The sequence below is a fragment of the Saccopteryx bilineata genome, chromosome 5 (assembly GCF_036850765.1).
Source record: "Saccopteryx bilineata isolate mSacBil1 chromosome 5, mSacBil1_pri_phased_curated, whole genome shotgun sequence".
Classification (NCBI taxonomy): domain Eukaryota; kingdom Metazoa; phylum Chordata; class Mammalia; order Chiroptera; family Emballonuridae; genus Saccopteryx; species Saccopteryx bilineata.
In genome coordinates, this window is record NC_089494.1 from 178,211,102 (window position 1) to 178,235,334 (window position 24,233).

Below are 24,233 nucleotides of genomic sequence, written 5' to 3' on the forward strand. Positions count from 1 at the left end.
TATTTATTCTTCCTATCCAAGAACAAGGAATATTTTTCCATCTCATTGTATCTTTTTCGATTTCCCTTAACAGTGTTTTGTAATTTTCATTATATAGGTCCTTTACATTCTTTGTTATGTTTATTCCTAGGTATTTTATTTTTTTTGTTGCAATCGTGAAGGGGATTATTTTTTTGAGTTCGTTTTCTAATATTTCATTGTTGGCATATAGAAAGGCTATGGACTTTTGTATGTTAATTTTGTATCCTGCGACCTTACTGTATTGGTTTATTGTTTCTAATAATCTTTTTGTGGAGTCCTTCGGGTTTTCGATGTATAGGACCATATCATCAGCAAAAAGTGATACCTTTACTTCTTCTTTTCCGATATGGATGCCTTTTATTTCTTTGTCTTGTCTGATTGCTCTGGCCAGAACTTCTAGCACCACGTTAAATAAGAGTGGAGAGAGTGGACAACCCTGTCTTGTTCCTGATTTAAGGTAGAAAGTCCTCAGTTTTATGCCGTTTAATAGGATGTTGGCTGATGGTTTATCATATATGGCCTTTATCATGTTGAGATATTTTCCTTCTATACCCATTTTGTTGAGAGTCTTAAACATAAAATTGTGTTGTATTTTATCAAAAGCCTTTTCTGCATCTATTGATAAGATCATGTGGTTTTTGTTCTTTGTTTTGTTGATATGGTGTATTACGTTAACCGTTTTGCGTATGTTGAACCATCCTTGAGATTCTGGGATGAATCCCACTTGATCATGATGTATTATTTTTTAATATGTTGTTGTATTCGGTTTGCCAGTATTTTGTTTAGTATTTTAGCATCTGTATTCATTAGAGATATTGGTCTGTAGTTTTCTTTCTTTGTGCCATCCTTGCCAGGTTTTGGTATGAGGGTTATGTTGGCCTCATAAAATGTGTTTGGAAGTATTGCTTCTTCTTCAATTTTTTGGAAGACTTTGAGTAGAATAGGAACCAAGTCTTCTTTGAATGTTTGATAGAATTCACTAGTATAACCGTCTGGGCCTGGACTTTTATTTTTGGGGAGGTTTTTAATAGTTTTTTCTATTTCCTCCCTGCTGATTGGTCTGTTTAGGCTTTCTGCTTCTTCATGACTCAGTCTAGGAAGGTTGTATTGTTCTAAGAATTTATCCATTTCTTCTAGATTGTTGTATTTGGTGGCATATAATTTTTCATAGTATTCTACAATAATTCTTTGTATATCTGTGATGTCTGTGGTGATCTCTCCTCTTTCATTTTGGATTTTATTTATTTGAGTCCTGTGCCTTTTTTCCTTGGTGAGTCTTGCCAAGGGTTTGTCAATTTTGTTGATCTTTTCAAAGAACCAGCTCCTTGTTTTACTGATTTTTTCTATAGTTTTTCTGTTCTCTATTTCATTTATTTCTGCTCTGATTTTTATTATCTCCTTTCTTCGGCTGGTTTTGGGTTGTCTTTGTTCTTCTTTTTCTAGTTCCTTAAGGTGTGAAGTTAAGTGGTTTACTTCGGCTCTCTCTTGTTTGTTCATATAGGCCTGAAGTGATATGAACTTTCCTCTTATTACTGCTTTTGCTGCATCCCAGAGATTCTGATATGTCGTATTTTCATTTTCATTTGTCTAGATGTATCTTTTGATCTCTGCGCTTATTTCTTCTTTGACCCATTCATTTTTTAGAAGTATGTTGTTTAGTTTCCACATTTTTGTGGGTTTTTCCCCCTCTTTTTTGCAGTTGAATTCTAGTTTCAAGGCTTTATGATCAGAAAATATACTTGGTACAATTTCAATTTTTCTAAATTTGCTGATATTGTCTTTGTGGCCCAACATATGGTCAATTCTTGAGAATGTTCCATGTACACTAGAGAAAAATGTATACTCTGTTGCTTTGGGATGAAGTGTCCTGTAGATGTCTATCATATCCAGGTGTTCTAGTATTTCGTTTAAGGCCGCTATATCTTTATTGATTCTCTGTTTGGATGACCGATCTAGAGCCGTCAGCGGTGTATTGAGGTCTCCAAGTATGATTGTATTTTTGTTAGTTTTTGTTTTAAGGTCAATAAGTAGCTGTCTTATATATTTTGGTGCTCCTTGGTTTGGTGCATATATATTAAGGATTGTTATGTCTTCTTGATTCAACTTCCCCTTAATCATTATGAAATGACCATTTTTGTCTCTGAGTACTTTTTCTGTCTTGTAGTCAGCATTATTAGATATGAGTATTGCTACGCCTGCTTTTTTTTGGGTGTTGTTTGCTTGGAGTATTGTTTTCCAGCCTTTCACTTTGAATTTGTTTTTATCCTTTTTGCTTAGATGTGTTTCTTGTAGGCAGCATACAGTTGGATTTTCTGTTTTAATCCATTCTGCTACTCTGTGTCTTTTTATTGGTAAGTTTAATCCATTTTCATTTAGTGTAATTATTGACACTTGTGGGTTCCCTACTGCCATTTTATAAATTGCTTTCTGTTAGTTTTTTATCTAGTTTGATTCTTCTCTTTTGTTTTTCTATCATTTGTTTTTGTTTGTTTGTGTTCCATACTTCTTTCCTCTGTTGCTACCTTTTTTAAGTCAAGTGTTTTTGTAGTGGTTTTTTCAAGGGTGGGTACCATTAAGTAATGAAAAGGGTACCTACCATATTCATTGTAGTACCCTATCTTATAAGTATTTCTGCACTTCATCGTCCTTTGCTACTGTTAATCTCCATCGTCTCCCCCCTTTTTTTCCTTTGTTGTCACAGTTTAAGTTTGGTTTTATTGTGTTCTTGGTGGAGCTGTTACTTGTGGTGTTGTTTTCTTTTGTTCTTTGAATCTGGTTGGAAAACCCCCTTTAGTATTTCCTGGAGTGGGGGCTTTCTGTTGATAAATTCTCTCATCTTTTCTGTATTTGTGAATGTTTTTATATCTCCTTCGTACTTGAAGGATAGCTTTGATGGGTATATAATTCTTGGCTGAAAGTTCCTCTCTTTCAGGGCTTTAAATATTGGGGTCCACTCTCTTCTAGATTGTAGAGTTTCTGCTGAGAAATCTGATGATAATCTAATAGGCCTTCCTTTATATGTTGTACTCTTCTTTTCCCTGGCTGCCTTGAGAATTTTTTCTTTGTCATTGGTTTGTGTCATCTTTATTATGATGTGCCTTGGAGTGGGTTTGTTGGGATTAAGAAAACTTGGTGTTCTGTTTGCTTCTTGAATTTGAGGCTTTAGTTCTTTCCACAGGCTTGGGAAGTTCTCGTCTATTATTTGTTTGAGTATATTCTCCATTCCATTTTCTTTCTCTTCTCCCTCTGATATACCTATTATTCTTATGTTATTCGTTCTGATGGAGTCAGACAATTCCTGTAGGGCTTTCTCGTTTTTTATTATTTTTGAGTCTCTTTCTTCTTCTCTCTGTTGTGCCTCAAGTTGTTTGTCTTCTATTTCACTAATCCTTTCCTCAATCTGGGCTGTTCTGTTAGCTAAGCTTGTTACCTCGTTTTTCAGCTCGTGAATTGAGTTTTTCATTTCTGTTTGATTTGTTTTTATAGTTTCAATTTCCTTGGTAATATATTCTTTGTGTTCATTGAGTTGTTTTCTGATCTCCCTATATTGCCTTTCTGTGTTTTCTTGTATATCTCTGAGTATTTTTAAGATTTCTATTTTAAATTCTCTGTCATTTAGCTACAAGGCTTCCAATATGTTAAGTCTTTTCTCCATAGATTTTTCCACATCTATTTGTGTTACCTCTCTTTCTTTTGTATCCAAAATATTCGATTTCCTCTTTCTTATTGGCATCTGAGGGTGGTCTTGTTGATAGCACTAATTAGAATTAATAAAGAGTAAAAAGTAAAAAAAAAAAAAAAAAAAGGTAAAACACCCCACAAAAAAAAACAGTAATAATTTATTATTTCCCCCTTTTTTTCTTTCTTCTCTTTCCCTCCTCTCCCCTCCTCAGGGAATTATCGTGCTTATAATGGAGGGCCTGATTTGGGGTGAAGAGTTCAAGGGGCAAAAAAGGGAGTAGGGACCTACTAAATGCAAAAAAAAAAAAAAAAAAAAAAAAAGGAAGAAAATTTTAGACAAGCATAAGATGATTTGCTTGTAAGTGATGGTCAACTAAGAGATATAATGAGAGGGATAAGAGGGAACCAGAAAGAAGGACCAAAAAAAGAATAATAAAGAAGAAAAAAATAAAAATAATAAGTAAAAATCTGTTGTATTAAGTGGAGCGAAGACTAAATACAATGGAGACCTTGGGTTGGGAGGACCCAAAATGCCACAAAAATAAACAAACAAGAAAAAAACAAAAACAAAAGCAAAAAAGAAAAATAAAGCCTAAAAAAGCCTTGAGTCCCAAATTAACTAATTTGTTCGTGATTGAGGATTAAATGGGAGGAAAGTATAACGAGAAAAGAAAAAATGAATAGAAAGGAAAAAATAAGAAAAAGAGAAAAACGAAGGAAGAAATAAAAAAGGAAGAGAAAAAAACAAAATAAAGCAAATCAAAAAAACAAACAAAAGAGGAGAGAGTGAGAGTTAAGTGTTTTGGAGTATAACCTTAAAGGAGGGTGAGGATGAAGAAGAGAAATAAAATGTAACAGTTATCGGTAGTGTAGTTCAAGAAAAGGGAAGCATAAGATGGGCAGAGAATAGAAGGACCGAGGTGGAGGAAATAAAGGCAATAAGATAGAAGAAACAAACAACAACAACAAAAAAATTAGTGGAACAAGTTGTAAAGTCTGTGGATTTTTCTTGATTTTGAGAGGTTAACTTATTCCTTTTTCTTTTCTTTCCCTCTTCCTGGTCGGTGACTGTGTACCCCAGGCTCTGTCCCTGTGTCACACTTAGGTAGGGATTTGCAGTTGATGGGATTCTATGGCAATGTCATATAATTGGCTTTAGTCTTGCTGGTAGTCAAGGCTTGTTGGCGTTTGCAGGGTCCAACGATGAGAGAGTTTGCTTTCCTGGATTCTCTCTCCTAGTCCCCCCTTCCTGAATTAGCAGCCTGGTGATCCAGCTATAAGGCTGCAACTGCTTCTGCCTGGGGAGTAAGAGGCTCAAAGAGCTGGGAAATCCCCACTCTATCCCCACTCAGTGCAAGGCTTTGGGAAAGGCTCTGGCAGTCAGGGCCTCCAGTGTAATCAGGCGGGGGTGGGAGTCAATTGTTGTCAAGGTGACTGTTCAGCACCTAGCATTCAGTTGGACCTCTCAACCCAGGCTTTCCACACTTTGTAGCCTGTTTTGGCTGGGAAGAAGAGGCACTAGTCTCTGCTTGCGACTAGTGTAGTATAGATCTTATTATCTGCCAAGTCCCTCTTGTTATCGTTTATCCCTGAATATGGAGGCTCTATCAATCAGAAGTTGCCCCCGCCCCTTTAGCGAGAGGCACTAAAAAATATCACGCCTCTTGTCTTGGGTCGCTGAACTGAGAGAGATCTTATCAATTAGAACCGAGGGTGCGCAGATTTCATGGGTTAAGCTAATTTCAGTGATTGGGTCGCAGCTGTGCTTCCGAAGGTATTTTAGGCTGCCTGCGCACGCCCCTCCCCCAACGCTTGATTGTTAGCTTGAATGGCTGGGTGAGGTGCCCCGCCCACGGAGAGAATCTCCCAAGTAGAAGACCACCCTTGTGCCTCTCCCGCTCGCCCTGCCACTGGCGGCTGGATCGCACCAGGCGCAGGATAATGGGGCACCCTGTGTGTGCGGGCCAGTAGGGCGCTCTGGGCGTGTGGAGTGCCCAGGGCACCCGTGCGAATGGGGTGCTCCAGGCACCGGTGTCTGGCGACTCTCACTCACAGTGCGCGGCCGCTGGGAACATTAGCGGTGCTCGCTCTGCAACCAGACCGGGCGCGCGCCGGCGGCTGCTCGTGGCTCCCGAGTGTGGGCGGTGCTCGCTCTGGAACCAGACCAGGCACGCCGGTGGCTGCTCGCGCTCCTGAGTGTGGGTGGTGCTCGCTCTGCAACCAGCTGCTCCCTGCTCCCGAGTGTGGGCGGTGCTCGCTCTGCAACCAGACCGGGTGCGCGCCGGCGGCTGCTCGCTGCTCCGGAGTGTGGGCGGTGCTCGCTCTGCAACCGGCTGCTCGCTGCTCCCGAGTGTGGGTGGTGCTCACTCTGCAACCAGACCGGGTGCGCGCCAGCGGCTGCTCGCTGCTCTGGAGTGTGGGCGGTGCTCGCTCTGCAACCGGACCGGGCGCGTGCCCGCGGCTGCTCGTGGCTCCCGAGTGTGGGCGGTGCTCGCTCTGGAACCAGACCAGGCACGCCGGTGGCTGCTCGCGCTCCGGAGTGTGGGCGGTGCTCGCTCTGCAACCTTACCGGGCGCGCGCCCGCGGCTGCTCGCGGCTCCCGAGTGTGGGCTGACTCACCACAGGCGCACTCCCTCGCAGCTTGAATGAACGTCGCTGCGGTAGCTTCCTCCACACCCTCGTCTCTCAGATTCAAGTGATAACAGTCCTTTCGCTTTCAGTTTGTGTGGAACTCCGGAATGCTCCGAGGATAAATTTTTCTGTTTCTAGTTGATAAATTTGTTGTGATTTAGGGGAGATCTGTCGGACGCGCTGCTCACGGCGCCATTTCCGTGACGTCACTCGGGACTTTCTTTAAAAGCTCATTAAAATATTTATTTGAATGATTCAATTTTTGCCCTGAAATATTCCAATCAGGTTTTAAATTGCAGTAGATGTTTTAGGGCACCCATATTTTCAGTATTTTATTTTATTTTAATTATTATTATTTTTTTAGTGAGAGAGAGAGAGAGACAGGAAGGAAGAGAAATGAGAAGCATTAACACGTAGTTGCATCACTTTATTTGTTCATTGATTGCTTTCTCATATGTGCCTTGACTGGAGGGCTCAAGCTGAACCAGTGACCCCGTGCTCAAGCCAGTTACTCTGGGATCAAGCCAGAGTGACTTTGTTGATGATCCCATGCTCACGCTGGTGACCCTGTGCTCAAGCTGGCGACTTTGGGGTTTCAAAACTGGAACCTCAGTGTCTGAGGTCAATGTTCTCTCCACTGTGCCACCACTAGTCAGCCTTCAGTATTTATTTTATTTATTTATTTTTTGTAGTTTTGGGGAGTTAGAAGCAGGGAGGCAGTCAGACAGACTCCCACATATTCCCAACTGAGATCCATCCGACATGCCCACCAGGGGGCGATGCTCTGCCCATGTGGGCCATTGCTCCGTTGCGGCTGGAGCCATTCTAGTGTCTGAGGCAGAGGCCATAGAGCCATCCTCAGTGCCCGGGCCAACTTTGCTCCAATGGAGCCTTGGCTGTGGGAGGGGAAGAGAGAGACAGAGAGGAAGGAGAGGGGGAGGGGTGGAGAAGCAGATGGGCGCTTCTCCTGTGTGCCCTGGCCGGGAATTGAACCCAGGACTTCCATGCGCCAGGCCAACGCTACTGCTGAGCCAACCAGCTAGGGCTAGGCTTCAGTATTTTAAACAGTGAAAGATTGACCCAGGTATTGAAAAGAGAAGCTCAGGTGCTTTTTACTTGTGGAAATGCAGAAAGATTCTACTGTTTTTTCCTTGGGGAGGGTGTGGGAGACTAACCTCATCTTCTGGAAAAGGGGAGAGGAAAGTCTGGGTTGGACTTGGTTTCCAGGATGTGGTGGTGAGTAGATGGGTGAAGATGACTGTGTGCGGGGGTGATGCCCCGCTCCTAGAGATTTGGACATTTACAAGCAGATAATGTAGCCAAAAATGCAGGCCCTGTGTGGTAGTGATGGTAGTGGTGGAGGTAGATGGTGGGGTGGGGTGTGTTTGTGTGTGTGTTGAGAGAGAGAAAGAGAGAGAGAGATTCATTTATAGATAGTGTCTATGCTGGATCTTTCATATTTGTAATCTGATGTAAGTTGTTCATATTAGGCCCTAAAATTTGTCAGGGAGGGATGATTGTCTAGTTTTGTGAGCTTTTCATAAGGTTACATAAACTTATTAAGTCCAAATATATAATAAGAATGTTCTGATGAAATGCTATGTTGTTTAATCTTTTGTTCTGACAGTTATAGAAAAAATAGCATAGAGATGTTTTCAGCATGTGAATCCTCCTCTTGAGCTGTTTGTGGATACTGAGCGTGCTTGGGCCTCTCACAGGTGCTGCCTCCCCCCAGCCTCTTCGGGTTGACTGGTGGCCTCAGCCTGAAGCACCCCCTCCTCCATTCTCCCAAACTAGCCTTGTCCCGGAGGAGTGAGTCTAGCTCTCAGCTCCATCCTGGTCTGCCCAATAGAAGCCTGTATTAAGGTCAGTCCTGCCCTTTGCTTACAGCTTAATACAGCAGAGCAAGGATTTGTCAGTCTTGCTTAGTGACTTGTGTGATGCATTCATTTTGAATCCCTTTCTCATTCACCATTGAATTACTTTACTCATAAAAATGACAGCATTCACCTTTGAAAATATCTTTATGGGTAGGTAGGTTGCTTGAATAATCTCTCCTCTTGATTAGCTGCCTTGTTGCATAAATAGGCTTTTTTTTTCCCTCTGGAGTTTACCAATTTATCCTTGTTTTGAGGGTGATTATTTTTTTTGCCTGGATTTCATTTGTTTTGTCCTGCTGAGTAGGCAAGGAGATCTTTACTGCATAGTAAAGGCAGGGAAAACAGCTGTTGTAACTAACTGGGAACCTACTTTTTGGCTAATGTTATCTCTTTGAAAAGCAGCTGCTGGAGTCTGTGCTTTAATTCCAGCAAGAACACAGGAAAGTCTCCGACAGCTGAATTTCAACATTCTGTGGCTTGGTCGTTTCAGCTTGTTGTCGTTCCTGTTTCCTCCAATGTGCAGGACAACCTTTTCACTGCAGCCTTTCATCACCTATTAAAGATGCAAGAAGAAGAGAGCAGGCAAGAGGAGGAGCTGCTCAGTGCTCAGCAGGGCGAAGCTAATCAAGGCAGCTGTCTCTGAATAGCTTTTCCTTCAGTGAGACGAAGCATCTTTTTTCCCTTACATAAGCAATTTACCAACATTTGCAGATCCGTCCCAGGCTGACCTGACTGTTCTTCCATTTCTTCTGGATTCTTAACTGTGACCTTTGGGTATATTTTGTTTCTCTAAGTAGATTCAACATTTTTGCTTTTTTGGGTTGGGGTGTAGTTTATAGTGCTTGTCAAAGTTTACAGGCAGTAATTATCCAAGAAATACATTTTTGTGTTTGATGGAAATTCTTGCATAACTGTTGTCCTGCCCTCATCAGGTAGTTTCTGATACAAAGATGGTATTTTGACAAATGAGGAACTGTGCACCATATATCATAATTATGCATTTTGTGGAGAGTCAGACACATCTGTAGATTTCTATGTTCATTCTTTTTCTTTCAAAGACCCTTTTGAAGAGGCTAACACTTTTTGTTACAGTTCCCTAGTGCTTTGTTTCACATTGCCTGTGTTTGATACTTGGACTTAGGACTCTGAAAGGCAAATTATACCTTTGCTTTTGTTTTTTTTCCTTGTTCATATACCAGTTTCCATCAGGATGTGTGCCTGCTGGTGTCTTTAGGAACCTCTGAGAGACGTGCAGGGAAGGTGGAGAACAGTGGCGTCAGGGAACCGGGACCCTCATCCTGTCCACTGGCTTGGGGGCTTTGGAGCTGGATTCTGCAGTCGGACCTCAGAAACCTCATCTGCAGAGTGACTAGGAGATCGCTAACTTTCCTCTGCCCCTGACATTCCATGGGTCTTTTTCTGTGTTTGCAAATGACAGCAGTCATTACAACCTACTGAGGTTATAAGTGTGGAAGAACCCACTTTTTCTTGAAGCTAGGCGTATGACTAGATGAAGACATTGATACTTGAGGATTAACTGCACTCACTTCTGCAGCTGGTGTTAGTAATGAACATATGTGACTTAATGTAACTCAGCCATCTTTTATTTTTTCTACTTACATGTCTTCTTATACATTTTTCTTTCTCTTATACAACTGAATAAAGCTGTCTCCCCCACCTCCAACCACATCTTGACAAAGAAGTAGACTGTATAAGAATATAAAAGAAGCTGGCATATTTTAAAGGATTTTAAGGGTTCATATATCAGCCACATCTACACAAATTGGAGCTGTCTTGAAGACTGCAGCACTGAGTATTCTGGGCTGTGTAGCTGCTTATTCTTTCTACAAATTCTCATCCAAGTCAAACTCATGGTGGTTTGTTTGTTCTTGTTTTTATTTTTAAAGAAACCTCACTGAATCAGCTTTGGGAAAGTCCTGAAAATGAGTCAGTGGCAGAACCACATTATCTTCCATCCCTGGTTGCTGCCTGGTTGAAGTTTATATGGGACAAATGTGGATGTAGTCTCTTATGCAGGGAGTAGGACACCAGCTAGGACTTCACTGAGTCTCCAGGCCAGAGAAGACCGCAAGTTGTAGGGAGAGCAGGTCCACCTGGCCTGTCCACCCTGTTTGATAAAGAGTTCCTGTCCTGTTTGGGCCTTCAGCTGACTAGTCAGGACGGGGAAGGGGTGTTCAACTTGGTGTGGTTGGAAGGACGACATGGGAGGAAATTTTACATCATTTAAGAATCTTTTTTCTTTCCAGTACTTGTCCCTTTTTGAAATGATCTTACGGTCTACTTCTGGAGAGCTAGGGGATGATAGGTATTCTTTTGGAAAGATAGAATAGGAAGCTGTATCCTGGAAATAGGTCTTAATTTATGAGGGAGCTCTCCTTAATTAGGAAATCAGATTATATATTATAAAATTAGCAAGTGAAAAGCAGCGAACAAATAATACCAGGAAAATTGTTGATTACTGTACCATCAAGTGATAGTGCAATACGCTTGTGAATCTTCATATGGAGTTTTTAATTCTGCAGCCTCAGTTTTTTCATTTAGTGGCACCAACGGGAGTTGGCAGGATGATCTGGATCTTTGGGAATTGCAGTGTTTTCCCAGAGGCCCTTATGGGCAACTAGTTCCCCACTGCAGAAGTGATAGGAAGCAGCAAAAGAACTGGCTTGAAGTTGGTGGTCACTGGTTGGTAGGAGGTGCCTAGAAGGCAGAACTTAAGTCTTTAGGTAGAAATGAAAGAAAAGTGGATTTCAAATTAGTGTAGAGAATGACTAGGCTCTGGCTGGTGATTCAGTGGATAGTGTCAGCGGGTATATGAACATCCTGGGTTCGATCCCTGGTCAAGCCACACAGGAAAAGTGACCATCTGCTTCTCTCCCCTTTCCCCTCTCCCTTCTCTCTCTTCTCCTCCCATAGTCAGTGTCCTGATTGGTTTGAGAGTCAGCCCGGGTGCTGAGGATAGCTTGGTTGATCCAAATTGCGTTAGCTCGCTTGATTCGAGCTTTGGCCCTAGATGGGGTTGCCGGGTGGATCCCGGTTGGGATGCATGTGGGAGTCTATCTCACTATCTTTCTTCCTCTCACATAAAGAAAAGAATGATTTGACAGTAGTCAAAGGTAGCAAAATGGGATGCCTATTGTGTGAGGCAGAGGTTTTTGTTATAGATATTAAAGAAAAAATATTGATAGTATGATCTTTTGGGGTAAATATGCTAGTGTAGGGATTAGCAAACTTTTTCTATTAAGGGTCAGGTAGTAAATATTTTAAACTCTTTGGGTCACATGGCTTTTGTTGCAACTAGTTAACTCTGCAGTTGGTGTTCAAAGGCCACCAAAGGCAACTTGTAAACAAATGAGCATGCCTGTTGTCTTAGCCTGCCTGGGTGGCCATAACAAAGCTCCGCAGACTAGGGGATTTCAGCAGCAGAAGTTGGTTTCTCCTAGTTCTGGAAGCTGGGAAGTCTAAGATCAAAGTGCTGGCTAATTCAGTCTGTGGTCAAGGCTCTCTTCCTAGCTTGCAGATGGGAACCTTTCTTTCTGTGTGCTCACATAGGGTTGGGGAGGGGGCAGGTGGGGTGAGAAAGGAAAAGATAGATAGATCTCTTCCTCTTCTTATAGAGCCTTAGTCCTATCAGGTTAGGGCCCCATCCTTATGACCTTATTAAACTTAATTATGTGCCTCCTAAAGACCCGCTGTCCAGATACAATCACATGGCGAGGTTAGAACTTCAGCACATCATTTTCTTTTTCTTTTGTGATGGGGAAACAAAATTTAGTCTATAGCATCTGTGTATAAATCATATTTTATTTATAAAATAAGAAGTGAGTCAGATTTGGCTTAAGGACCATAGTTTGTCAGTCTGTGATCTAGACTCTTGAGCACTGGTCCACTGGAAATTTTGTACTGGTCTGTGCAACATCAGGGTGGTTAACTCTTTCGCAAAGCAGCATGAAATTTCTGGCAGACCAACACTGGTCCATGGACCGGTGATTGAAAACCACTGGGAAGGAACCATTCACCATAAATTAGATTATGTGATGTATCAGCATACTTTTAGTTCAAAAGTTTTATGTATCCGTGCTGTTGTGGTTAAAGATTTAGCCAAAAGACATAGTTGATGCCTAGCGTAGCTTGATACCATTAAAAACAGAAATGCTCTACTATGTAATAAGACCCCCTCTCCACTGTAATAATCCTGAGCGCCAATGAGACATGATTTTGGTGAAATTATTTGGGTGAGATGGGCATAACTCTGAGGTTAAGTGTACAGTTTCTAGTTTCAGACTATCTTGGTTCATATCCAAGCCTTTGGGCAAGTTACTTCTCTGTGCCTTAGTTTTCTCATCTGAATAATGATGATAATGATAGAATTTACCTTATAGTAATGTTGTGATGCTTAAATAAGTTAATACATGTTGAGAGCATAGACAATGCCTAGCTCATAGTAAGTTATTGGTAATTGTGGTCTATTATTATCTCTTAAAATAAGAGAAACCAGAAGGAAAATCATAGGAATCTAAAGGTCATGTAGCTGTCAAAGAGTTAGAGATATTTTAGAAAACAAACAACTTTGGATCAGATTGGACTGTACGCTTCTGTTTAAAAACAACAAAAATTCCATAAAGGGAAAACTGAGAGACTCAGTATATATAAATACTTAGTAGGAGAAAAGCATCTTTAACTAAAAAGTGTGGTTGTCTTGATATATTTTGCTGTGTCTTAGAAAAACTTGTAGGCTATGTGTGGATAAACTGCAAAATTGACTGGATCAGACCAAATGTAATTCAGGGCTCATTGACTTGTGCTCCTAAGAATGAATCAATTAATGAATAAAAATAGTTCTGAAGTCCAGGCTTAGGTTTTCTGAAGTGCGCGTCAAATCTGTCTATACTTTTCACTGCTGTGAGATGCAAGTGATGAGATGTGGTGTGATCATCTTAGAACAGCTCTGATGGATCTATATTCGGAAAGAATGCCAGTTTTAAAGGCTATGGTCATTATCCACCAACAAATTTGTGATTCTGAAATTGGAAAGTTATCAGTCCTCTCCTTATTTGTAGGAGAAGGGTCCCTAAGATATTTCCCAGCTGATAACCTCACATCATTCCTTCAGAAGGGAAAACAGAAGCCATTTAATAGGCATTCCCTCAATTTCTTGCCAGGAATCATACAAACTGAGTGCATTAGCATCTCCTTTCTGTGGCAGTAAAGACTGAGAACACTCGGTGGCTCTGACACCCTGCCTGTCCAGCCTTTTTGGGTACTTGATCACTGGTTTCTCCTGTGTAACCTGAAAATCATGGGTCTGCTTTTCTACCTTCCCTTGCCCAAAGCTTGCTTTGACAGTGTCTTATTTAAAAATCCAAACTCAAATGCAAATCCACTTCTGGAGCTTTTAAGCAAACAATGTAAATTAAACGGATGATGGAGGAAGGGGTTATATTGTACATACATAATTTAGAATGCCACTTCAGACCCTGCTGAAACATTCTGCCCCACCCCCAAACTCCACTCCCATGGTCCCATTCCTTAGGCAGCTGTCTCGTCTTACTTTTCTCTCAGCAACCTTCCTCTTCAGCCTTGCACCCTCTTTCTTTTCTTTACCTCCTCTCCTGGATTTTTTCCCCCCTTTCTGCACAGGTTGAAATTTTATGTCTCTCTGCTTCTTCCATTTACATCTCTTGTGCTGTGGTCCCTAGTGATTTATTTTTAAAAAATACAAATCTGATGAAGTTACTCTTTCTGATAAAAATCTTCAGTGGCTCCCCATTGCTCTAGCAAGAAGATGCCAGGTTCCTCACACGATCCAGCATGAGCTGAACCTGCTCCCCTCCTCAGTCATGCTGGTCTCCCTCACCGGTCTGGTCATTGCCTAAGTCCTTGTTATGGTGTTGCTCATTCTTTTTTTTCCTCCTTTTTGATTTAGTGTTTTTGGATTCTTCGGATGTATTTCTAGAAATGGGATAGCTGGTTCATAAGGCAGTTCCATTTCTAATTTTTTGAGGAAACACCATACATACTGTCTCCACAGTGGCTGTACGAGTCTGCATTCCCACCAGCGTGCAGGAGGGTTCCCTTTTCTCCCGTCTCTCATTGCCTGAGTCCTTGTTATGGCATTGCTAATTATTACTCATTGCACTTTCGCACTTGCTTCTTCTGTGTCCAGAATACTTGTTGTTTTCCTCTGAACTTAGCTAAAGCATCCTCTGGGCTCAGCTACATACTGTTTTTCATAAAAGCCTTCCCTCACCCTCTGTAAGTTAGCTGTTCTTTCCTGTGAGTATTTTCTCGGAACAGCCTCTTGCTTCTCCCATAGTAATGTTATCCCACTTTGGTACTAGTCTATATCCCATTAGACTTAGCTCATGAGGGCAGGGTCAAGTTCATCCTGCCAACCATTTCATTCCCATCACTTGGCAAAGTACACAGTGCATAGAAGATTCACCATAAATATTTCTTGGCTAGATAATCTACATTAAACATATATTTCTGTTTTTTTCATGTTTGGTTAATTCAAATACATCTAAGTTTATACCTATAATTATGTGACTTAAAACCCTCAGTGTTTTTACAATACTTAATAAAAAGGAACAAGTGCATATCAATCCTGGGAAATGTATGCTATTTTTTTCATATGTAATTTCCTGTTTGCTCCCTACTTATATTAATAGTTTTTATGGCTTATGATTTTAATATTTTTTAGAGTAGAGTGTGTGCAAAATATATAAATTTAGTTACTCTTCTCTGGGATGACAGATTAAATTCAAGGTTAAAAGAGAATTTCCACCTAACTTTGTATCATGGCCGCGTTTGTGGAGCACTTTCTAGTGTAGAGGCTGCTTTGGTCTTTTCTTCAGTGAATCCTAAGAAGTGCAGTGATAATGCTTAGCATATATATATATATATATATATTTTTTTTTTTTTCTTTTTCTTTTTTCTGCCTTAGATTGCCGTACCCAGGAGTGGAATCTCAAAATAGAGTCTTCTTTTGATGTTGTCGGCTCAAAGCCAGTTTCTGGTCAAGTGATCGTAGAAATCCCTAAACTGCAAACCCAGCAGACACACAGCATTGAGCTTCAGCCTGGGGAAAGGACTGTTAAGCTATTTGTGAAAATTAACAAGGTGAATGATGGTACTTCCCAGGAAGCATGAGATGAAAAGCAATACTGTTCAAAAGAAAGGGTTAAAAGGGTTTGAATATGAAAGAAAAATGTACCTTTTCTATTTTCTCCTTTAATTTTAACCTCTTATACATATTGTGTGTATGTGTGTGTGTGTGTGTGTGTGTGCGCGCGTGTGCGTGCTAAGGATTGATTTTCCCAGATTTCAAGATTTAGAAAATGGAAAATATGTGTTAAATTTGGCATCCTTTTCTCTCAAGAGGACAGGTGTGTTATATTTTAATTTTTCTGCAGTATTTTCAATATTCTAAATCCAAATATATTCTAAGCATTATATTTAAACACGGTGATTATTTTTGGTACTTATAAGTTTATTTTGAATATTGGTGCTTACTCTACATGCAGAATTCTAATTCCATGATCTTTTTTTGAGTAGAAGTGGGCTAGATTTTACATTTTCTTTTTCCTTTTAAAAATTCTTCTAATTGATAATTGTGAATGGAAAAGGATGGAGTAAGTCAACATTCAGATAAAGTAAGAACTCAAAACAATGTCTAGTTCTGGGCTTAAAAGAAGTCAACTTCAAAGTCCAATTCTAAATGTTAAGAATATAGAATAAATGTAAGCTTGAGTGATAGAAATGGGAAGACTTGTTTTTCTGAACATTCATGTTACTCTTTCCTTTCCCTTTTAGTATGTTAAACCATGCTAAACTCCTAGTATGCTGATTTTTAAATATTATCTGTGCATTGGTATAATATGGCACTTAATAAGGAGAGAGATTTATATTGTTTTAGAACCTAGAATTTCTATGAGAAATTGATATAATGCCCTGAATCATTATATTATTTTGCTGAAAATATGCCATAGATTACTTAGAATGATTTTTATTATTTTTTAAAAGAACATTACTGTAGAAACTTGGTGGCCTCATGGACATGGAAACCAGACTGGGTATAACATGACAATTCTTTTTAAACTGAATGAAGACTTAAACATTAAAAAATCAGCTAAGGTAAGCAAATACTTTAAAATATTTTGTGAAAAAAAGTTTATTTCTTGTTAAAATAACAATACATATCTTTGTTGGAACAGAAAAATCGAAAGAACTTCTGTAATCCCATCATTCAGAGATAATCACTAGTAATAGTTGTAGGCATTCAAAAGCTTGTGTGTGTGTATACAATAAGTCCTTACTAACATCATTGCTAGGGTATGTGACTTATGTGAAATGATATTTAATGAATTCAGTTTTACCATTGGCTAATTGATAAAAACAAGGGTTAAATTCCTATGTACCTCATCAACCGTTATAGGGAAACAACGTTGAACAAAATGATGTTATTCGAAGACTTGCTATATTTGTAGTTTTAAATGGATCAGAATTTACACATTATTTTTTGTTTTTAATATAATTTATTTAATTGTATATTTATATAATCTAATTTAAAAAAATAATTAAAACTTTTTAAAATTACATCTGACATACAGTATTATTAGTTTCAAGTATACAACAGTGAATATTTATATAACTTATGAAGGGATCACCTCAATAAGTCTAGTAATATTATTTTATTTATAAGTATTTTCCTACTGTGTTTTTAAATTCTACTTTATATCAAAGTAATACATATGTATACTTTTAGAGCTCAAAGTATTCATTTCAAAGTAATACATACATATACTTTTAGAGCTCAGATATTACCAGGTTTATATGAAAAATAGGATCCCTTGCCCAGCCCTTCCTGCTTCTATTTCTTACTCCTCATAATCAATGCTTTTTAATTTTTATTTGCTTCTTTTGCTGTATATCTTCACTTTTCCAAATAACATGCTTCTAATAGTGTGTTCTAATTTTTCAGCTTTGTATATTGCCTATTGACTTCTGACCTAGAGGAGGGGCTGTAGCTCCCTAACAGATTCTCTGATGTCCCCTGCTTGGCCCCACCATGAACGTTTTACCTTCTTCTGCCTTCCTAATGTAGGTAGTGGCCATTCTTGTTAACTCCATATTCAGTGTTTATGTGATTATATTATGAAAATAATACTCAAGCTTGACCTGTGGTGGTTCAGTGGATAGAGCATCAACTTAGGACACTGAGGTCACCAGTTTGAAATCTTAGGCTTGGCACATAAGAGAAGCAATTAATGAACAATTTAAGTGAAGCAACTATGAGTTCATACTTCTTGTCACCCCCCTCTCCTCTCACTCTCTAAAATCAATAAATAAAATCTTAAAAAAAAAGAAAATACTATTCAAAGCTAAATCTCATGGTGTACTAAAATTGTATTTATTTTCTGGTGCAACTTTCTGTTTTCCTTAGAGTGAATAGCCATCTCATGTTTCTTTGTTTTCTATTGACTTTCCTTTAAGTCATATATAATACATACATTCTGATGTACTTGAAATACCTTTTAAATATAGTCATGTTTATTAGGTAATCTATCCGTTGTTTTATTATTACTGTTATTAATCTTTTAAGTTTTGTTAATTCTTGAGACTCTCCCGGAGCCATTTTCTCGTTTCCCAGACCTTGCTTAGTTACTCTCTGGACCTTCTACTTAACTGTTGTCCCGGAACTTCCTTTTGTTATTATTGTAGGAATCACCTCCTCCTATCTTCTAGGATCTTTAGGTATTTCTTTAATTTTTTTCCTGGATTATAAATGGAACCCTATTTCGATAGACCCATGTTTTTCTTTTTCTTTTTTTGGCTTTACACTTTTGGTGAAACATTTTTTTAAATAGAGTCTTGAGGGTGGATATGTGGAAAATGATATTTTGAACACTTTTGTAAGTATGCAAATATATAAAGCTTATCTTCACAGTTACTTGATAGTTGGCTGTGTTTAGAAGTCTAAGTTGGAAATTATTTTCCTTCAGAATTTTGAAGTTATTGCTTCATTATCTCTTAGCTTTCATTTTTGGTTTTGAAATGTACTTACATTGTAATTTCTCCTTTCTTGTATGGAACTGTTTTTGTTTGCTTCTGGAAACTTTGAGGATTTCTGTATTTCTGATAATCAAAAATTTGAAATTTTGAAAATGAGTTTTTTGTTGTGCTAATCATATGGACTTTTCTGATGCAGAAACTCAATCAGGAAATTCCCTTGTAATCTTTTATAAATTATTATTTATTATCGGTGTTTTGTTTTCCTGGTACAACTACTAATCAGACATTGGACTTCCTTGACTGAGCAATATTCTTAGTTTTTCTCTTCTATATTTTATCTTGTTTTCTATTTTCTCCTCTGGGAGATTTGCTTTATTTTATATTCAGTTTTTTAAAATTGGATATTTTATTTTTATAACTTAAATTATTTTTCATTTTTGTTGAATTAATTGAGGTGACATTGGTTAACACAATTATACAGGTTTCAAGTGTACAACCCTACAACACATCATCTGTATCCAGTATTATGTGTTTACTTCTCCAAAAACAAGTCTAGGTCCATCACCATTTATCTCCCCCCCCCCTTTGCCTTCTCTCATGTCCCCTCTCCCTAGCCACCACCATACTGTTGACCATGTCCATAAGTTTTTTTCTCTTTTATTTCCTTCTTTACTCAATTCCTTCGCTGCTTTCCCCCATAATTGTGTGCCTGCTCTCTATCTGTGAGTCTGTCTCTATTTTGCTTATTAGTTAATTTTGTTCATTAGATTCCACATATCAGTGAAATCATATAGTACTTGTCTTTCTCTGGCTGGATTATTTAAGTTAGCTAACGCTTTCCAGGTCCATCCATGCTATCGCAAAAGGGAAGATTTCCTTCTTTTTTATTTATTTATTTTTATTTATTCATTTTAGAGAGAAGAGGGAGAGACAGACAGAGAGAGACAGAGAGAGAGAAGGGGGGGGAGGAGCTGGAAGCATCAACTCACATATGTGCCTTGACCAGGCAAGCCCAGGGTTTTGAACCAGCGACCTCAGCATTTCCAAGTCGACGCTTTATCCACTGTGCCACCACAGGTCAGGCCAGATTTCCTTCTTTTTATGGCTGAATAGTATTCCACTGTGTATATGTATACCACTGTTTCTTTTTTCTTGGTTGCTATTTTTTTTATTAATTTTAATGTATTGTGTTAATATTGATTTAATTATATCACTCAATGTAACTCCTTCACCCCACCCCCTTATCCCTTCTTATATCCCCTTTGCCGTCCTCCCCCTAACTCTCTCCTCCCTTCCCTCTGGGATTTGCTGTCCTGTTATCTGTATCTATATGTTATGTATACATAATTTTACCAATCCTTTCACCTTCTCTGATCCCATCCCGTTTCCCCCTTCCCTCTGACAGCTGTTCCTCTGCTCCCTGTGACCCTGCCTCTGCCTCAATTCCTCAGTTCACTTTGTTCATTAGATTCCACATATGAATGAGATCATATGATATTTGTCTTTCTTTGCCTGGCATATTTCACTTAGCATAATGATCTCCAGGTCCATCCATTGCAAAAGGTAAAATTTTTCTTTTTCATGGCCTCATAATATTCCATTGTGTATATGTACCATAGCTTTTTAATCCACTAATTCACTGATGAACGCTTGGGCTGTCTCCAGATCTTGGCTATTGTAAACAATGTTGCAATAAACATGGGAATTCATATCTTCTTTTGAATCACTGATTTGGTATTCTTAGGTTTTTTTATCTACTCATCTACTGATGGACACTTGGACTGCTTCCAAATCTTGGCTCTTGTAAATAATGTTTCAGTGAACACAGGGGTATCTATATTCTTTCAAATTACTGTTTCAGGTTTCTTTGGATAAATGCCAGAAGTGGAATTGTTGGGTCATAAGGCAGTTCCATTTTTAATTTTTTGAGGAAACTAAACTGCTTTCCATAGTGGCTGTACCAATCTACATTCTCCCTAATAATGTATAAGAGTTCCCTTTTCTTTTTTTTCTTTTTGTGACAGAGACAGAGACAGTGAGAGGGACAGATAAGGACAGACAGACAGGAAGAGAGAGAGATGAGAAGCATCAGTTCTTTGTTGTGGCACCTTAGTTGTTCATTGATTGCTTTTTCATATGTGCCTTGATGGGGGGGGGTTCTACAGCAGACCAAGTGACCCCTTGCTCAAGCCAGTGACCTTGGGCTCAAGCTGGTGAGCCTTGCTCAAACCAGATGAGCCCACACTTAAACTGGCGCCCTCAGGGTTTCACACCTGGGTCCTCCACGTCACAGTCCAACGCTCTATCTACTGTGCCACTGCCTGGTCAGGCGAGAGAGTTCCCTTTTCTCTACATCCTTGCCAACACTTGTTTGTTGATTTATTGATAGTAGCCATTCTGACAGGTATGAGGTGATATCTCACAGTGGTTTTATTTTGCATTTCTCTGATGATTAGTGATGTTGAGCACTTTTCCATATGTCTGCTGGCCATCTGTATGTTCTCTTTGGAGAAGTGTCTATTCAGGTCCTTTTCCTATTTTTTAATTGTATTTCTTGTTTTTGCTTTTTTTTTTTTGGTGTTGAGTTTTATAAGTGCTTTATAAATTTCAGGTATTAATCCTTTATCAGATATATCATTGATAAATATATTCTCCCATTCAGTAGGCTGTTCTTTTCATTTTGTTGATAGTTTTGCTGTGCAAAATCCTTGTAGTTTGATTTAGTCCCATTTGTTTATTTTTTATTTTATTTCCCTTGCCCAATGACATATTACTTGTAGCTAAGAGAAATGTGAGAGATTTTACTGCCTATGTTTTCTTCTAGGATTTTTATGATTTTAGTCTAACATTTAAGTCTTTAATTCATTTTTAGTTTATTCTGGTTTAAGAAGGTGGTTCAGTTTCATCTCTTTGCACACATCTGTCCCATTTTTCCAACACCATTTTTTGAATAGACCATCTTTACCCCACTGTATGTTGTTGCATCTTTTGTCAAATATTAATTGACCATAAAGACATTGGTTTATTTCTGGGCTTTCTACGTATTTCTTTTCATTGATCTATATGTCTATTTTTATGCCAGTACCATGCTGTTTTGATTATTACAGCCTTGTAGTATAGTTTAATATTAGGTAGCATGATTTATCCAACTTTGATCTTCTTTCTTAAGATTGCTATTGCTATCCAGGGTCTTTTGTGGTTCCACATAAATTTTTGGAATATTTGTTCTGATTCTGAGAAATATGCCATTGGTATCTTGATAGGAATGGCATTGAATATATACATTTCCTTGGGTAGTATGGACATTTTTATGGTGTTAACTCTCTTCATCCATGAACATGGTGCATGCTTCCACTGATTAGTAGCTTCCTCAGTTTCTTTCTTCAGTATCTTAAAATTTTCCAAGGATTTTAACCAAGGTCCTTTACATCCTTGGTTAAATTTATTCCTGGTACTTTATTCTTTTTGAAGCAATTGTGAATGGGATTGTTTTCTTAGTTTCCCTGATAGTTCATTATTAATGTAGACAAATGCAACTGATTTCTGGCTATTTATTTTGTATCCTGCTACTTTACCGAGTTTATTTATCAATTCTAATAGTTTTTTTGGTGGAATCTTTAGGGTTTTCAATGTACAGTATCATGTCATCTGCAAATAATAGCAGTTTTACCTCTTTTTTTCCTATTAGGATGCCTTTTGGTTTTTTTTCTTTGTATGATTGTTGTGGCTAGGACTTCCAGTACTGTGTTGAACAAGAGTGATGAAAGTGGGCATCCCTGTCTTTTTCCCAATATTAAGGCAAATGATTTCCGTTTTTGCCTATTGAGCATGATGTTGGCTTTAGGTTTTCGTATATGGTCTTTATTACGTTGAGTTGTGTTCCCTCTGTTCCCACTTTGCTGAGAGTTTTTATCATAAATGGGTGCTGAGTTTTATCACATGCCTTTTCTTCCTCTATTGATGTGATCATGTGGTTTTTATTCTTTATTTTGTTTATGTGGGGTATCATGTTTATTGATTTGCTGATATTGTACCAACCTTGCATTCCTGGAATAAATCCCACTTGATCATGGTGTATGATTGTTTTTATCCATTGCTGGTGCGGTTTGCTAATATTTTTTGAGGATTTTAGCATCTATGTTCATCAGGGGTATTGGCCCATAGTTTTCTTTCTTTGTAGTTTTGGAATTTTACCTGGTTTTGGAATTTAGGATAATGCTGGCCTTATAAAATGAGCTTTGGAGTTTCTCCTCTTGAATTTTTTGGAATAGTTTGAGAAGAATAGGTGTTCATTCTTATTTGAATGTTTGGTAAAATTGACCTGTGAAGCTATCTGGTCTGGGACTTTTGTTTGTTGGGAGTTTTTTTATTACTGTTTCAAGTTCACTAGTTGTAATCTGTTTGTTCAGATCCTCTGTTTCTTCCTGATTCAGTTTTGGGAGATTGTGGATTGTATGTTTCTACTAATTTATCCATTTTTTTCAGTATGTTCAATTTGCTGGCATATAGTTGTTTGTAATATTTTTCTTTTAACAATCCTTTTTATTTCTTTGCTGTCAATTGTTTCTCCTCCACTTTCATTTCTGATTTTATTTGCATTCTCTCTTTTTTTTTTTTTGCTAAATTTGGTTAGGGATTTGTCAATCTTGTTTATCTTTTCAAAGAACAAGCTCTTGGTTTCATTGATCTTTTGTACTGTTTTGTTAGACTCTATTTCATTTATTTTATGTTATTTATTTATTTATTTTTGTGACAGAAACAATGAGAGAGACAAAGAGAGGGATAGATAGGGACAGAGACAGAAAGGGAGAGAGATGAGAAGCATCAATTCTTTGTTGCAGCTCCTTAGTTGTTCATTGATTGCTTTCTCATATGTGCCTTGATGGGGAGGGGGCTTCAGCAGAGTGAATTACCCTTTACTGAAGCTAGAAACCTTGGGCTCAAACCAGTTACCTTGGGCTTCAAGTTAGTGACCTTTGGGCTCAAGCCAGAGACCATGGGGTCATGGCTATGATCTCACGCTCAAGCCAGCGACCCCATGCTCAAGCTGGTGTACCTGTGTTCAACCTGAATGAACCTGCACTCAAGCTGGCAACCTTGGGGTTTCGAACCTGGATCCTCCGATTCCCAGTTTGGTGCTCTATCCACTGCACCACCACTTGGTTAGACTCATCTATTTTTGATTTTTTAAGTGAGTGGAGGGGAGATAGTCAGACAAATTCCAGCATGCATCCTAACCTGGATCCACATGTGAATCCCTGTTTGGTGCTGATCCTCGAATCAACCAAGCTATTCTCAGTGCCTGGGGCTGAAACTTGAACCAATCAAGCCACTGGCTTTGGGAGGGGGAGAGAAGCAGATGATTGCTTCTTTTGTGTGGTCTGACTGGGAATCAAACCTGGTACGTACATACACCGAGCTGATGCTCTATTCACTGAGCCAGCTGGCCAGGGCCTATTTCATTTAATTTTTTGTTTGTTTGTTTGTTTTTGTTTTTGTTTTTGTTTTTGTTTTTGTTTTTTTTCATTTTTCTGAAGCTGGAAACAGGGAGAGACAGACAGACTCCCGCATGCGCCCGACCGGGATCCACCCGGCACACCCACCAGGGGCGATGCTCTGCCCACCAGGGGGCGATGCTCTGCCCCTCCGGGGCGTCGCCATGTTGCCACCAGAGCCACTCTAGCGCCTGGGGCAGAGGCCACAGAGCCATCCCCAGCACCCGGGCCATCTTTGCTCCAATGGAGCCTTGGCTGCGGGAGGGGAAGAGAGAGACAGAGAGGAAAGCGTGGCGGAGGGGTGGAGAAGCAAATGGGCGCCTCTCCTGTGTGCCCTGGCCGGGAATCGAACCCGGGTCCTCCGCACGCTAGGCCGACGCTCTACCGCTGAGCCAACCGGCCAGGGCTTCATTTAATTTTTATCTGATATTTATTATTTCCTTTTATCTACTCACTTTTGGTTTTGTTTGTTGTTATTTTTCAAGTTTTTTGA

At 39.2% G+C, this 24,233-nt stretch overlaps 1 protein-coding gene across 1 annotated transcript in view; it reads left to right on the forward strand.

Annotated features, from left to right (window-relative positions):
- MANBA (mannosidase beta) overlaps positions 1-24,233 on the forward strand; it is a 165,258-nt gene that overhangs the window by 42,882 nt on the left and 98,143 nt on the right. Inside the window, exons 6-7 of the mRNA XM_066280789.1 lie at positions 15,178-15,353; positions 16,257-16,367. Of these exons, the coding sequence (XP_066136886.1) occupies positions 15,178-15,353; positions 16,257-16,367 (287 nt within the window). The remainder of the gene's footprint in view (positions 1-15,177; positions 15,354-16,256; positions 16,368-24,233) is intronic.